The following is a 14,066-nucleotide window of genomic DNA, read 5'->3' as shown; positions in this document are numbered from 1 at the left end:
CAGACCACCATAGTCCCTGTGCCCAAGAACACAATGGCAACCTGCCTAAATGACTACAGACCCGTAGCACTCACGTCCGTAGCCATGAAGTACTTTGAAAGGCTGGTAATGACTCACATCAACACCATTATCCCAGAAACGCTAGACCCACTACAATTTGCATACCACCCATACAGATCCACAGATGATGCAATCTCTATTGCACTCCACACTGCCCTTTTCCACCTGGACAAAAGGAACAATTATGTGAGAATGCTATTCATTGACTACAGCTCACCGTTCAACACCATAGTGCCCTCAAAGCTCATCACTAAGCTAAGGACCCTGGGACTAAACACCTCCCTCTGCAACTGGATCCTGAACTTCCTGACGGGCCGCCCCCAGGTGATGAGGGTTGGTAGCAACACATCTGCCATGCTGATCCTCAACACTGGAGCCCCCCAGGGGTGCGTGCTCAGTCCCCTCCTGTACTCCCTGTTCACCCACGACTGCATGGCCAGGCACAACTCCAACACCATCATTAAGTTTGGCAGATGACACAACAGTGGTAGGCCTGATCACCGACAACGATGAGACAGCCTATAGGGAGGAGGTCAGAGACCTGGCCGTGTGGTGCCAGAATAACAACCTATCCCTCAACGTAACCAAGACTAAGGAGATGATTGTGGACTACAGGAAAAGGAGGAACGAGTAAGCCCCCATTCTCATCGACGGGGCTGTAGCGGAGCAGGTTGAGAGATTCAAGTTCCTTGGTGTCCACATCACCAACAAACTAGAATGATCCAAACACACCAAGACAGTCGTGAAGAGGGTACGACAAAGCCTTTTCCCCCTCAGGAGACTAAAAAGATTTGGCCTGGGTCCTGAGATCCTCAAAAGGTTCTACAGCTGCAACATCGAGAGCATCCTGACTGGTTGCATCACTGCCTGGTACGGCAATTGCTCGGCCTCCGACCGCAAGGCACGACAGAGGGTAGTGCGTACGGCCCAGTACATCACTGGGGCAAAGCTGCCTGCCATCCAGGACCTCTACAACAGGCGGTGTCAGAGGAAGGCCCTAAAAATTGTCAAAGACCCCAGGCACACCAGTCATAGACTGTTCTCTCTACTACCGCAGTACCGGAATGCCAAGTCTAGGACAAAAAAACTTCTCAACAGTTTTTACCCCCAAGCCATAAGACTCCTGAACAGGTAATCAAATGGCTACCCGGACTATTTGCATTGTGTGCCCCCCCACCCCTCTTTTACGCTGCTGCTGCTCTCTGTTTATCATATATGCACAGTCACTTTAACTATACATTCATGTACATATGTACATACTACCTCAATTGGCCCAACCAACCAGTGCTCCCGCACATTGGCTAACCGGGCTATCTGTATTGTGTCCCGCCCCCCACCACCCACCACCCACCAACCCCTCTTTACGCCACTGCTACTCTCTGTTTATCATATATGCATAGTCACTTTAACCATATCTACATGTACATACTACCTCAATCAGCCTGACTAACCGGTGTCTGTATGTAGCCTCGCTACTTTTATAGCCTCGCTACTGTTGTTTTTCACTGTCTTTTTACTGTTGTTTTTATTTCGTTACCTACCTATTGTTCACCTAATACCTTTTTTTGCACTATTGGTTAGAGCCTGTAAGTAAGCATTTCACTGTAAGGTCTACACCTGTTGTATTCAGCACACGTGACAAATAAACTTTGATTTGATTTGATTTTAAATAAATTATAAACAACTACTAATCAGTATAGCATTACTGTATAGCATAGTTAGGGGGACATAATGAATGTACTGTATTCTGGAGGAAAATGGTTCCTCTGTAATGCTTAGGTTCATGTTCCCATAATGCAAATAGGTTTATGCCAAGTTCCATGCTTCCAATAACTATCACTGGTGCTTGACAGTCTTATCATGGGTCACACTTTGAAAAATTCAGATTGTCCATCTGTAGAGGCTCTTATTATTATTATCTATCCTGATGTCTAGTCAATTTACCCTGCCTTCATGTACATATCTACCTCAAATACCTTGTTATTATCTATCCTGATGCCTAGTTACTTTACCCTGCCTTCATGTACATATCTACCTCAAATACCTTATTATTATCTATCCTGATGCCTAGTCACGTTACCCTGCCTTCATGTGCATATCTACCTCAAATACCTTGTTATTATCTATCCTGATGCCTAGTTACTTTACCCTGCCTTCATGTACATATCTACCTCAAATACCTTGTATCGCTACTATCAACAAACTATTTGTTGACAACAGCCATGCCCTTCTTTTCGTAGTGTTTCCGGATGTAATTTGTGATGGCATTCTGGTTGTTGAGCTCCTTCCTGAAGAGCATGATGTAGCACTTGGGAACAAAGTGACAGCAGAGGATGCTGTAATTGGACACCAATATGGCCGCCGCCTCGATGGCCTGCTGGTACTTCCCCGACATGTTGATGTAGACAGGGATGAAGACGATCCAAACCACCAGGAAAATCATCATGCTGATGGAGACAAAACTGGCGTTCTTATACAAATCTGGCAACTGCTTCCCTTTGAACGCAAATAGGAAGCAGACCACTGCCAGCAGGGCAATGTAAGTCAACATGGCGCCAAAGAGCGTTTTGGAACCTTTGTTGCACTCCAGAAGGATGGTGGCCTCGTCGAACCTGCTGCTTTCGACAATGAACGGTGGGGCGTAGGTCAGCCACAGCACGCACACGGCCACCTGGACCGCCGAGCAGCACGTTACCACGGCGATGGGTCGGTTGAGGCGCTTCAGTGTGTTGCCGACTGTAACCCTCAGATCGAAAGTGAAGCCCACGAAGATCTGGAGCAGGTTGGCCAGGATGCAGGAAACGCAGACAGTGAAGGCCATGCCGAAGAGTGGGAGACGCGCCAGGCAGGTGGTCTTTGTCGGCTCCCCAAGGAACATACTGATACAGCAGAAGCAAGCCAGCAGGGACAGCAGCTCCAGGAAGCTGAGGTAGCCTCCAGTGGATTTCACTAAGGGTGTTCTTCGATCCACGGCAAACAAAATGGCCACCAGAAGGCTGACAACAATCCCCAAGACATTAAATGAGACCAGAACAATGGTGAAAGCGTCAGTCCACCCCAGGTACTCAATGGTTTTCTTCAAACATCTGTCCATGTCTGAGGATGTGTACTCACTTTGTGGATGACAGGCCACGCACTTCTTACCTGAGGGTTGAAACAAATATGACAGTATGTGATATTTGTGATAATAATCATGTACTTGTAGGCTAGCCTACAATATGTTGTTTTGAGGAGAATGCAGGATATATTTACATGAGGATGTTTGGCTTTGAATAGAGTTGTTGTGAGAAACAGGTGTGGTCTGGTATTATGACACTATTTGAAGCAGTCCATAGTAACCACACGTATGCAAATGACCTATTTGCTTAGAAACCACATTTGACCTCAGAACATCCTCAGTTCGTCAGGGCATGGACTCTACTAGGTGTTGAAAGAGTTCCACAGGGATGCTGGCCCATGTTGACTCTAATGCTTCACATAGTTGTGTCAAGTTGGCTGGATGTCCTTTGGGTGGTGGACCATTCTTGAAACACACAGGAAACTGTTGAGTGTGAAAGACCATGCAGCGTTGCAGTTCTTGACAGATTAAAACCGGTGCGCCTGGCACCTACTACCATACCCCGTTCAAAGGCACTTAAATATTTTGTCTTGCCCATTCACCCTCTGAATGGCACACACACACAATCCATGTCTCAATTGTCTCAAGGCTTAAAAATCCTTGTTTAACCTGTCTCCTCCCCTTCATCTACACTGATTGAAGTGTATTTAACAAGTGACATCAATAAGGGATCATAGCTCTCACCTGGATTCACCTGGTCAGTCTATATCATGGAAAGACCAGGTGTACTTAATTACATTTACATTTACATTTAAGTCATTTAGCAGACGCTCTTATCCAGAGCGACTTACAAATTGGGTACTCAGTGTATATAAAACATTCAAAAAACTAAACATTTAGACAATAGACACAATATGCCCTCAGATCAGTTACAGACATAAAGTAAAAATAAATTATAGAACTGTAATCAGATTAGTTGCAAAAATCCCCTCAGACAAATCCTCGTGGTATGGAAACTGACCGGCTTTGGATATTGTCTGATGACTTTTCAATTGACATAAAATCAATAAGCATCTTGATATTTAACTGTACTTACCGCCTCCGGTAGAAATGTGTCCACGACTGCAAAGAAAACACTCCTTGCAGCATGAGTTTATCTTTGAAGTTAACTCATATCCCGGATTACATGTCTTACAGCAGTTGGCAAAAGTCACCTAAAAACAGAACAGATTTTTAGGTAGCACTTTACATTGCAGCATGGAATAAAGTGATAATAATATGGTAATAGTAGAGTAAAAACTAATGTCAAGTAGACTTCATGTCCAATGCTATCTATTGTGTACTGTAGATCGAGCTCTTTGCCCCAACCTCAAATTAATAGGAGGCTAAGTGAACCCACTTCCAAGAATAATGATTTAAAATGGGAAGGCTTACTGTAAAATTTAGAATACGGATTTAAGATGGGAAGGCTTACTGTAACATTTTGAATTATGATGTAATATGGGAAGGCTTACTGTAAAGTTAAGAATAGCTTACTGTAAAGTTAAGAATACTGATTTAAGATAGGAAGGCTTACTGTAACATTTAAAACACTGATTTACACTGTTAAGAATTTTAAAGTTAAGAATACTGATTTAAGATAGGAAGGCTTACTGTAACATTTTGAATTATGATGTAATATGGGAAGGCTTACTGTAAAGTCGCTGTAACATTTAAAACACTGATTTAACATAGGAAGGCTTACTGTAACATTTTCAAACTCTCTGATGAGATGCTCTCTGATGCGGATGGGTTCATTAGGCATATACTCTCCAACGGTTATTATCCGATTTTCTGAAACCGACATGTTCCACTCTACGACGTCATATCCTGTAGTAGGGTCACCATCTTCATCGAAAGCTATGTGTGTGGTATTGTCCACTATGAAGTCAACCCGCTTGAGTTCCTCAAGAAGCTGTGGACAGAACCAGCTAAATATGAACAGCGAGCAGCATCTTATAGTTTACGCTGTGGTGTTATGTGGGAGAGATTGTATGTCTAAAATACAGCTAAAATACAGCCAACCCTATGAATCAATCCTAATTAACAACAGTATCACAATAACGGTCCATTCAAATATCAGATTATTTTTCTAGAATAACAACAGAAATTATATCTTATGGTAGAAAATGTAAATTTCCAGATCCCCAAAGTAGACTAATATCGAGAGGAGTCCATGTCCCACGTTATCTGTTGTGTAGATTATTTTATATATGCTTCAATCTGAAATTAATGGGAAAGATTGGCACTAATTTCCTCGTTGTATTCGGTGTCTATCTATTCCATTCATTTGGGGTCGAGGCACATAGCTGCATCTACACTAGCCTACAGATAGTATAGAATCTTTAGAGGTCTGAAATACAACACCTTTTCTTTGGAACTGATTTTGTAATTAAGTGATTTTTAAAGTGTTAGTGATTACGGCAACCCACACAGTGCAGTGGCTTACCTCCCAAACAGCAAAACTGGCATTTCGTTTACATCTTACATTGTTGCAGTTCAGCAGGCTTCTCAGCCCCTGAGCAACGACTTTGACCGCTAGATAGATGTAATAAGACTCATCCTCGTCAATGTACTTCAATAAGCACCTTCTGTCCAGGCATGTCCTTCCACCACACTCTGACTGGGATTTGGTGTCGGGTAATGTACAGTTCAGCACACTTTCATCTACCAAGGAATCGCGACATGGAGGATAATGACACATAAATTCATGGATAAAGCTGTTATGGTTTTTACTTTGGAACATAGAGTCACGGACGTAGTCATGAAAACCTGGCACCTTGTTTCTCTTAGGAATGAATCCAAATACCCTCCCAACCTTTTGAATATCGGCTATTTCGGAAAGCTCCTTGTTGGTGGACCAAGTGTCACATGCGATCCAAATTCTGCTGATCCCCATTCTAAGGACCTCTTTGAGGATGATCCTAACATTCAATTCAGCTGTGAAAATGACAATAGCCTCGGCAGACGAATTGCGAATCTTTGACATGAGCATGGCCAATTCTGTTTGCGTTCTGGTCCTGTTGAGTAAAAAGTTTGCTGATAGGATCTCCTTGAAGTCCACACACAGTTTCCTGTCATTGAAGTGATCGATCAGCTTCTCGACGCCATACTTGCCGTACTCATCGTCACTGCCTATCACTCCCACGCTCTCCCAGGTGAGATGCTTCACCAACTCAGCGATCGCTATGGTCTGATGCTCATCACTGGAGACCGTTCGCAGAAACGAGGGGAACTTGCACTTCCTACTGAGCAACTCACTTGTTGATGAATAACTGATCTGCAGAAATGAGGAACAAAGCGTTGAACAGCGCTAGAGCAGAAGTTACAGTGACAATTGGTCATTACATATTCCCACTTCAAATGAAACCTAACTTATAAAGGCTTTGTAGAGCATTGATGAAGGCTTTATAGAGCATTAATAAAGGCTAGATAGAGCATTGAAGGCTTTATAGAGCATTAATAAAGGCTTTATAGAGCATTAATAAAGGATTTATAGAGCATTAATAAAGGATTTATAGAGCATTAATAAAGGCTAGATAGAGCATTAAAGGATTTATAGAGCATTAATAAAGGATTTATAGAGCATTAAAGGCTCTATAGAGAATTAACAAAGGCTTTATAGAGCATTTATAAAGACTTTATAGAGCACTCATAAAGGCTATTAAGAGTATTTACGTTTTCATAAGCACAACACAGACTCTTCATAAATAATTTATAAGCAAAGTTATACTACATGAAGGGTTAGGGTTAGTCACTACATGAAGGGTTAGTCACTACATCAAGGGTTAGTCAGTAGTTTAGGGTTAGTCACTACATGAAGGGTTAGTCACGACATCAAGGGTTAGTCACTACATAAAGGGTTAGTCACTACATAAAGGGTTAGTCACTATATAAAGGGTTAGTCACTACATACAGGGTTAGTCACTACATCAAGGGTTAGTCACTACATCAAGGGTTAGTCACTATATAAAGGGTTAGTCACTACATAAAGGGTTAGTCACTACATAAAGGGTTAGTCACTACATACAAGGGTTAGTCACTACATAAAGGGTTAGTCACTACATAAAGGGTTAGTCACTACATAAAGGGTTAGTCACTACATACAAGGGTTAGTCACTATATAAAGGGTTAGTCACTACATAAAGGGTTAGTCAGTACATACAGGGTTAGTCACTACATCAAGGGTTAGTCACTACATGAGGGGTTAGTCACTACATCAAGGGTTAGTCACTACATCAAGGGTTAGTCACTACATGAAGGGTTAGTCACTACATGAGGGGTTAGTCACTACATCAAGGGTTAGTCACTACATAAAGGGTTAGTCACTACATCAAGGGTTAGTCACTACATGAGGGGTTAGTCACTATATAAAGGGATGGTTAGTCACTACATGACGGGTTAGTCACTATATAAAGGGTTGGTTAGTCACTACATAAAGGGTTAGTCACTATATAAAGGGTTAGTCACTACATAAAGGGTTAGTCACTACATAAAGGGTTAGTCACTACATAAAGGGTTAGTCACTACATAAAGGGTTAGTCACTACATAAAGGGTTAGTCACTATATAAAGGGTTAGTCACTATATAAAGGGTTAGTCACTATATAAAGGGTTAGTCACTACATGACGGGTTAGTCACTATATAAAGGGTTGGTTAGTCACTACATAAAGGGTTAGTCACTATATAAAGGGTTAGTCACTACATAAAGGGTTAGTCACTACATAAAGGGTTAGTCACTATATAAAGGGTTGGTTAGTCACTACATAAAGGGTTAGTCACTACATAAAGGGTTAGTCACTACATGACGGGTTAGTCACTATATAAAGGGTTAGTCACTATATAAAGGGTTAGTCACTACATGACGGGTTAGTCACTATATAAAGGGTTGGTTAGTCACTACATAAAGGGTTAGTCACTATATAAAGGGTTAGTCACTACATAAAGGGTTAGTCACTACATAAAGGGTTAGTCACTGCATAAAGGGTTAGTCACTATATAAAGGGTTAGTCACTGCATAAAGGGTTAGTCACTACATACAAGGGTTAGAGTTAGTCACTACATAAAGGGTTAGTCACTACATAAAGGGTTAGTCACTACATAAAGGGTTAGTCACTGCATAAAGGGTTAGTCACTACATACAAGGGTTAGAGTTAGTCACTATATAAAGGGTTAGTCACTACATAAAGGGTTAGTCACTATATAAAGGGTTAGTCACTATATAAAGGGTTATTCACTATATAAAGGGTTAGTCACTATATAAAGGGTTAGTCACTACATAAAGGGTTAGTCACTATATAAAGGGTTAGTCACTATATAAAGGGTTAGTCACTATATAAAGGGTTAGTCCCTATATAAAGAGTTAGTCACTATATAAAGGGTTAGTCACTACATGACGGGTTAGTCACTATATAAAGGGTTGGTTAGTCACTACATAAAGGGTTAGTCACTATATAAAGGGTTAGTCACTACATAAAGGGTTAGTCACTACATAAAGGGTTAGTCACTGCATAAAGGGTTAGTCACTATATAAAGGGTTAGTCACTGCATAAAGGGTTAGTCACTACATACAAGGGTTAGAGTTAGTCACTACATAAAGGGTTAGTCACTACATAAAGGGTTAGTCACTACATAAAGGGTTAGTCACTGCATAAAGGGTTAGTCACTACATACAAGGGTTAGAGTTAGTCACTACATAAAGGGTTAGTCACTACATACAGGGTTAGTCACTATATAAAGGGTTAGTCACTATATAAAGGGTTAGTCACTACATAAAGGGTTAGTCACTACATACAAGGGTTAGTCACTGCATAAAGGGTTAGTCACTATATAAAGGGTTAGTCACTATATACAAGGGTTAGTCACTACATACAAGGGTTAGTCACTACATACAAGGGTTAGTCACTACATAAAGGGTTAGTCACTATATAAAGGGTTATTCACTATATAAAGGGTTAGTCACTATATAAAGGGTTAGTCACTATATAAAGGGTTAGTCACTACATACAAGGGTTAGTCACTATATAAAGGGTTATTCACTATATAAAGGGTTAGTCACTATATAAAGGGTTATTCACTATATAAAGGGTTAGTCACTATATAAAGGGTTATTCACTATATAAAGGGTTAGTCACTATATAAAGGGTTATTCACTATATAAAGGGTTAGTCACTATATAAAGGGTTATTCACTATATAAAGGGTTAGTCACTATATAAAGGGTTATTCACTATATAAAGGGTTAGTCACTATATAAAGGGTTAGTCACTACATAAAGGGTTATTCACTATATAAAGGGTTATTCACTATATAAAGGGTTAGTCACTATATAAAGGGTTATTCACTATATAAAGGGTTAGTCACTATATAAAGGGTTAGTCACTATATAAAGGGTTAGTCACTATATAAAGGGTTATTCACTATATAAAGGGTTATTCACTATATAAAGGGTTAGTCACTATATAAAGGGTTATTCACTATATAAAGGGTTAGTCACTATATAAAGGGTTATTCACTATATAAAGGGTTATTCACTATATAAAGGGTTAGTCACTATATAAAGGGTTAGTCACTATATAAAGGGTTATTCACTATATAAAGGGTTAGTCACTATATAAAGGGTTATTCACTATATAAAGGGTTAGTCACTATATAAAGGGTTATTCACTATATAAAGGGTTAGTCACTATATAAAGGGTTAGTCACTATATAAAGGGTTAGTCACTACATACAAGGGTTAGTCACTATATAAAGGGTTAGTCACTACATACAAGGGTTAGTCACTACATGAAGGGTTAGTCACTATATAAAGGGTTAGTCACTACATACAATGGTTAGTCACTATATAAAGGGTTAGAGTTAGTCAGTACATACAGGGTTAGTCACTACATAAAGGGTTAGTCACTATATACAGGGTTAGGGTTAGTCAGTACATACAGGGTTAGGGTTAGTCAGTACATACAGGGTTAGGGTTAGTCAGTACATACAGGGTTAGGGTTAGTCAGTACATACAGGGTTAGGGTTAGTCACTACATCAAGGGTTAGGGTTAGCATACCTGAGCCACTAAAGGTAGAGCTAGTAGACGGGCAACAGCTATTGACTTCTCTGAATACCGCTCCCCAATTACCACTTTAACATGTGGCTTGGTTACAGTAGGCTTCACCCCCTGCCCCTGGATGTCCTCCATCATGCTCAGTGTTGCTCTGATGGCATTTGTTACATCCCCACAGGTGTCGTATATTTCGTATCCGACACTCACATTGGGCAACATCTGAGACCTGTTTATCTCTTGGATGGCATAAATCATCACTTGCGATCGGAGGAACATCTGCACGTCGTAGCTACAAACATTATACAATTAGAATGGTTTGGAATAGCGTACTGTACGTTCTAGTTGCAGTCTTCTAGTTACATAGCATTCTAGTTGCATACTGTACGTTCTAGTTGCATAGAATTATAGTTACATAGCATTCTAGTTGTATAGAATTCTAGTTACATAGCATTCTAGTTGCATAGAATTCTAGTTACATAGAATTCTAGTCACATAGCATTCTAGTTACATAGCATTCTAGTTACATAGCATTCTACAGTAGATGCAGTCTTCTAATTACATAGAATTCTAGTTACATAGCATTCTAGTTGCATAGAATTCTAGTTACATAGAATTCTAGTCACATAGCATTCTAGTTACATAGAATTCTAGTCACATAGCATTCTAGTTACATAGAATTCTAGTTACATAGCATTCTACAGTAGATGCAGTCTTCTAATTACATGGAATTCTAGTTACATAGCATTCTAGTTTTGACAGCAAAGGTACAACTTAGCTACAAAGACAACAGCACTTATTGATGACGCTCATTGATGTTCACGTACGGCTGTATACTCACTCAATGCAAGTCTTTTGAGGAGGAATCATGGATCCGTTCATTTTCACCTGCAGGTAAACAGGAAAAAGTCCCCCCACAACAACGTCCCCAGGGACATAAATATGACGAGGATTGTTGTTGACTGAACAAGAAGGTCCCGAGACTTTTGAGGTTACAGTCACAATTAAGAGCAACAAGACCCACATTGTGTATTTACTGTAGACAGGTGCTGAGGTCCTGTCGGTGTAATAACTCTGTGTCACTCCCTGTCTATTGAATACCTGTATATGACAGAGGAAGTTTGAATATTTGCATACAGACTACAAACAGAATTCAGAGTAACAGCTATGTCTGTTTGTTTTCTAATTAAGGCATTGAAATGAATGTGTAGTTCTTATCTACGAAGATGAAAGGAAACCAAACACTTGTAGAATAAAACCCATCAATTTATAATAGTATTAATGATGTATTCTTTAGGTTCTCAATATGAAACTTCTGGTTTGTGGTTTGTTTACAACCATTGTCATTTTCTAAGCACTCGTATTTAGTTTTTTGGGGGGGGGGCTTTCTAGACACAACCCAACAGGAAATTGCCTTGTTCAAGGGCACAGCGGCAGTCGGTTTGGAATCTGACACCAGTATCCCTTCAAATGCCAGTTGAGTGTGTCAGTGGGTTATTTTTTTGGTACTGTAGCAAGATGACTTTGAAAAGGTTAAAGAGGAGACTTGACTTGCAGGATCCGGGTAGAAGTACATGTTTTAATACAGAGTTTTGGGGTACAATGGTGTAAATAGCGTGTGACTCTGCTATCTTGCTGTGACTGTGTCTGTTGGAGCTGCTGGCACTCTCACATGAACCAATGCCTGGAAACACTTGCCTGGAACACAAAGAGAGAGGAGAGACAGTAGCACAGCTACCACGGGCCACCTGAGCAGTGACAGCTGGTTTGTCTGTGACCAATCCTTGTCTGGCCTGCTTGGAGATGGTTACGCTAAGGGAGATTTGCAGTAACTCAAGACACAGGAGTAGTTGTAATTCTTACACGACATTCCACCATAACAGCTTTTCTGAGCACCTGGTTAAATCGTGTTTAGGAGTGCTTTAGCATGGGTAAAAAGAGTCAGAAATAGATGTCATTGTTGTATTTGGGGGGGGGGGGGGGGGGGGTTGTGCTTAATTTACTGTAATCTTAAATAGAAATACTGAACTATTTTGACATTGTTAATTTTTAAGCTAATTTCCCTATGGTGGACAGAACGTGTTGTTACATTACACTGACTAACATTTTCACCACAATAATTACAGGAAATACATGTCCTTTTTACTTCAGATTAGTGATGGTTGTATAAAAGTTTACAGTCGTCACAATCTCACAAAATCGATTGCTTAAAACAGATCAATATCTTTGGTTAGTTCCAGTGTTTCTGTAACGGTTTTCTTCGGTGGAAGAAGGAGAGGACCAAAGCGCAGCGTGGTAAGTGTCCATAATGTTTAATTAAAGACAATAAACTGAACACTTCCAAATACAAAACAACAAACGTGCAAACCGAAAACAGTCCTATCTGGTGCAGAGACACAAAGACAGAAAACAACCACCCACAAAACCCAACACAAAACAGGCTACCTAAATATGGTTTCCAATCAGAGACAATGACTAACACCTGCCTCTGATTGAGAACCACATCAGGCCAAGCACAGAAATAGAAAAACATAGATAAACAAACATAGACTGCCCACCCCAACTCACGCCCTGAACATACTAAATAAAGACAAAAACAAAGGAAATACAGGTCAGAACGTGACAGTTTCTCTCATATGCACCTGTCTGTAGATGGTCTTTGAACTCCGCTGTGATTTTCAGACCATGGTGGCAATCATTTGTTTTTTAGGGCTCCTCCTATGAACGTCTCTGGCCTAGGTTTAAGCTATCTTCAAATGAAAACCAACCCGTTTGTCACATATCCCCAACCAAGGCTGCCCTGCATCACGCACTGCTGCTATCCATTACGCACACCTGCCTTCCCTTGTCACGCACATCAGCGTTATTGGACTCACCTATCATCTGTTTATTTCCTTCCCTATATTTGTCAGTTCCCCAGCTCTGTATTGATTGTCTTTTGTCTTTGTTTCCCGTGTTTTTGACGCTGTTCCTGTCTCGTGTCATGTCCGTTATTTATTAAATGTTTGACACCCCGTACCTGTTTTGTCTCTCCAGCGTTATTCCATGTGACAGAATGCAGAAGCCAACATACGAAGCATCGGGGAGTACTGACGTTCCGGTTGGTATGGTGGCATCGGCTCTGGGTCGCCACCGATAGAACCGGGGGTGCCTAGCCAGTTCTTCGGGCTTCCACGCCCTAACTGGTTCGAGAGGTTTCCTTTCCCGGGTTGGCTCGGATGGCGCCCATCCCACGTCGGGCCTCAGCCAGATCGTCAGTTGTTGTTCGCCCAGCCGGTCCAGGAGTTTTTTTTGTTTTGTTGGTGACGTCGGGGTGGATTCCGCCGCGGATGGAACCGGGGGTGCCTATGCCAGCCCGTCGGGAATCCACGCCCTGGCTGGCTCGAGAGGTTTCCTTGCCTCGGTTGGCTCCGCGGCTTCCCATCCCTCATCACGCTCCACCGGATCATCGGGCTCCCTCTCTGCAGCGGGATCGTCAGGCTCCCATGCCTCAGCCGGCTCGCAAGGCTCTCACGCTCCTGCCGGTTTGTCGGGCTTCCACGCCCCAACCGGCTGGCCCAGCGCCCATGTCTCGGCCGGTTCGCCCAGGTGGGAGGCCGGGTGGTGCCCTAAGAGGGGTGTACTGTCACATCTGCTCCCGCAGTACCCCTGACAGTACCCCTGAACACAAGTTTGACACATGAGTGTGTAGGGAGTAATTTGTATGCCTTCGTCTTCAAAATATCACAGCTTATTTCAGCATATTGATTATGAATTTAGACATTTAAAACCAGTGTTTTGACACTCGGCTGTAACTCAAAAATACACAACAACAGAATATAATTTAAAGAAAAAATCAACAGCATTCTACTTAACTCAGTA

General features: G+C 41.4%; 1 protein-coding gene across 1 annotated transcript; it reads right to left on the bottom strand.

Moving 5' to 3' along the window:
• Positions 1–2,263: 2,263 nt before the first annotated feature.
• On the bottom strand, positions 2,264–13,629 carry LOC120059738 (G-protein coupled receptor family C group 6 member A-like). The gene is made up of 8 exons (XM_039008792.1): positions 13,389–13,629; positions 11,047–11,188; positions 10,212–10,497; positions 5,894–6,437; positions 5,646–5,824; positions 4,863–5,072; positions 4,314–4,332; positions 2,264–3,204 (listed from the first exon to the last, which is right to left on the bottom strand). The coding sequence occupies exons 1-8, from the start codon at positions 13,627–13,629 to the stop codon at positions 2,264–2,266; spliced, it is 2,562 nt and encodes an 853-aa protein (XP_038864720.1).
• Positions 13,630–14,066: the final 437 nt, after the last annotated feature.

Source organism: Salvelinus namaycush, chromosome 15 (genome assembly GCF_016432855.1).
Source record: "Salvelinus namaycush isolate Seneca chromosome 15, SaNama_1.0, whole genome shotgun sequence".
Classification (NCBI taxonomy): domain Eukaryota; kingdom Metazoa; phylum Chordata; class Actinopteri; order Salmoniformes; family Salmonidae; genus Salvelinus; species Salvelinus namaycush.
Note: the sequence above shows the minus strand (reverse complement) of the source record. Positions and strands in the feature narration are given on the sequence as shown.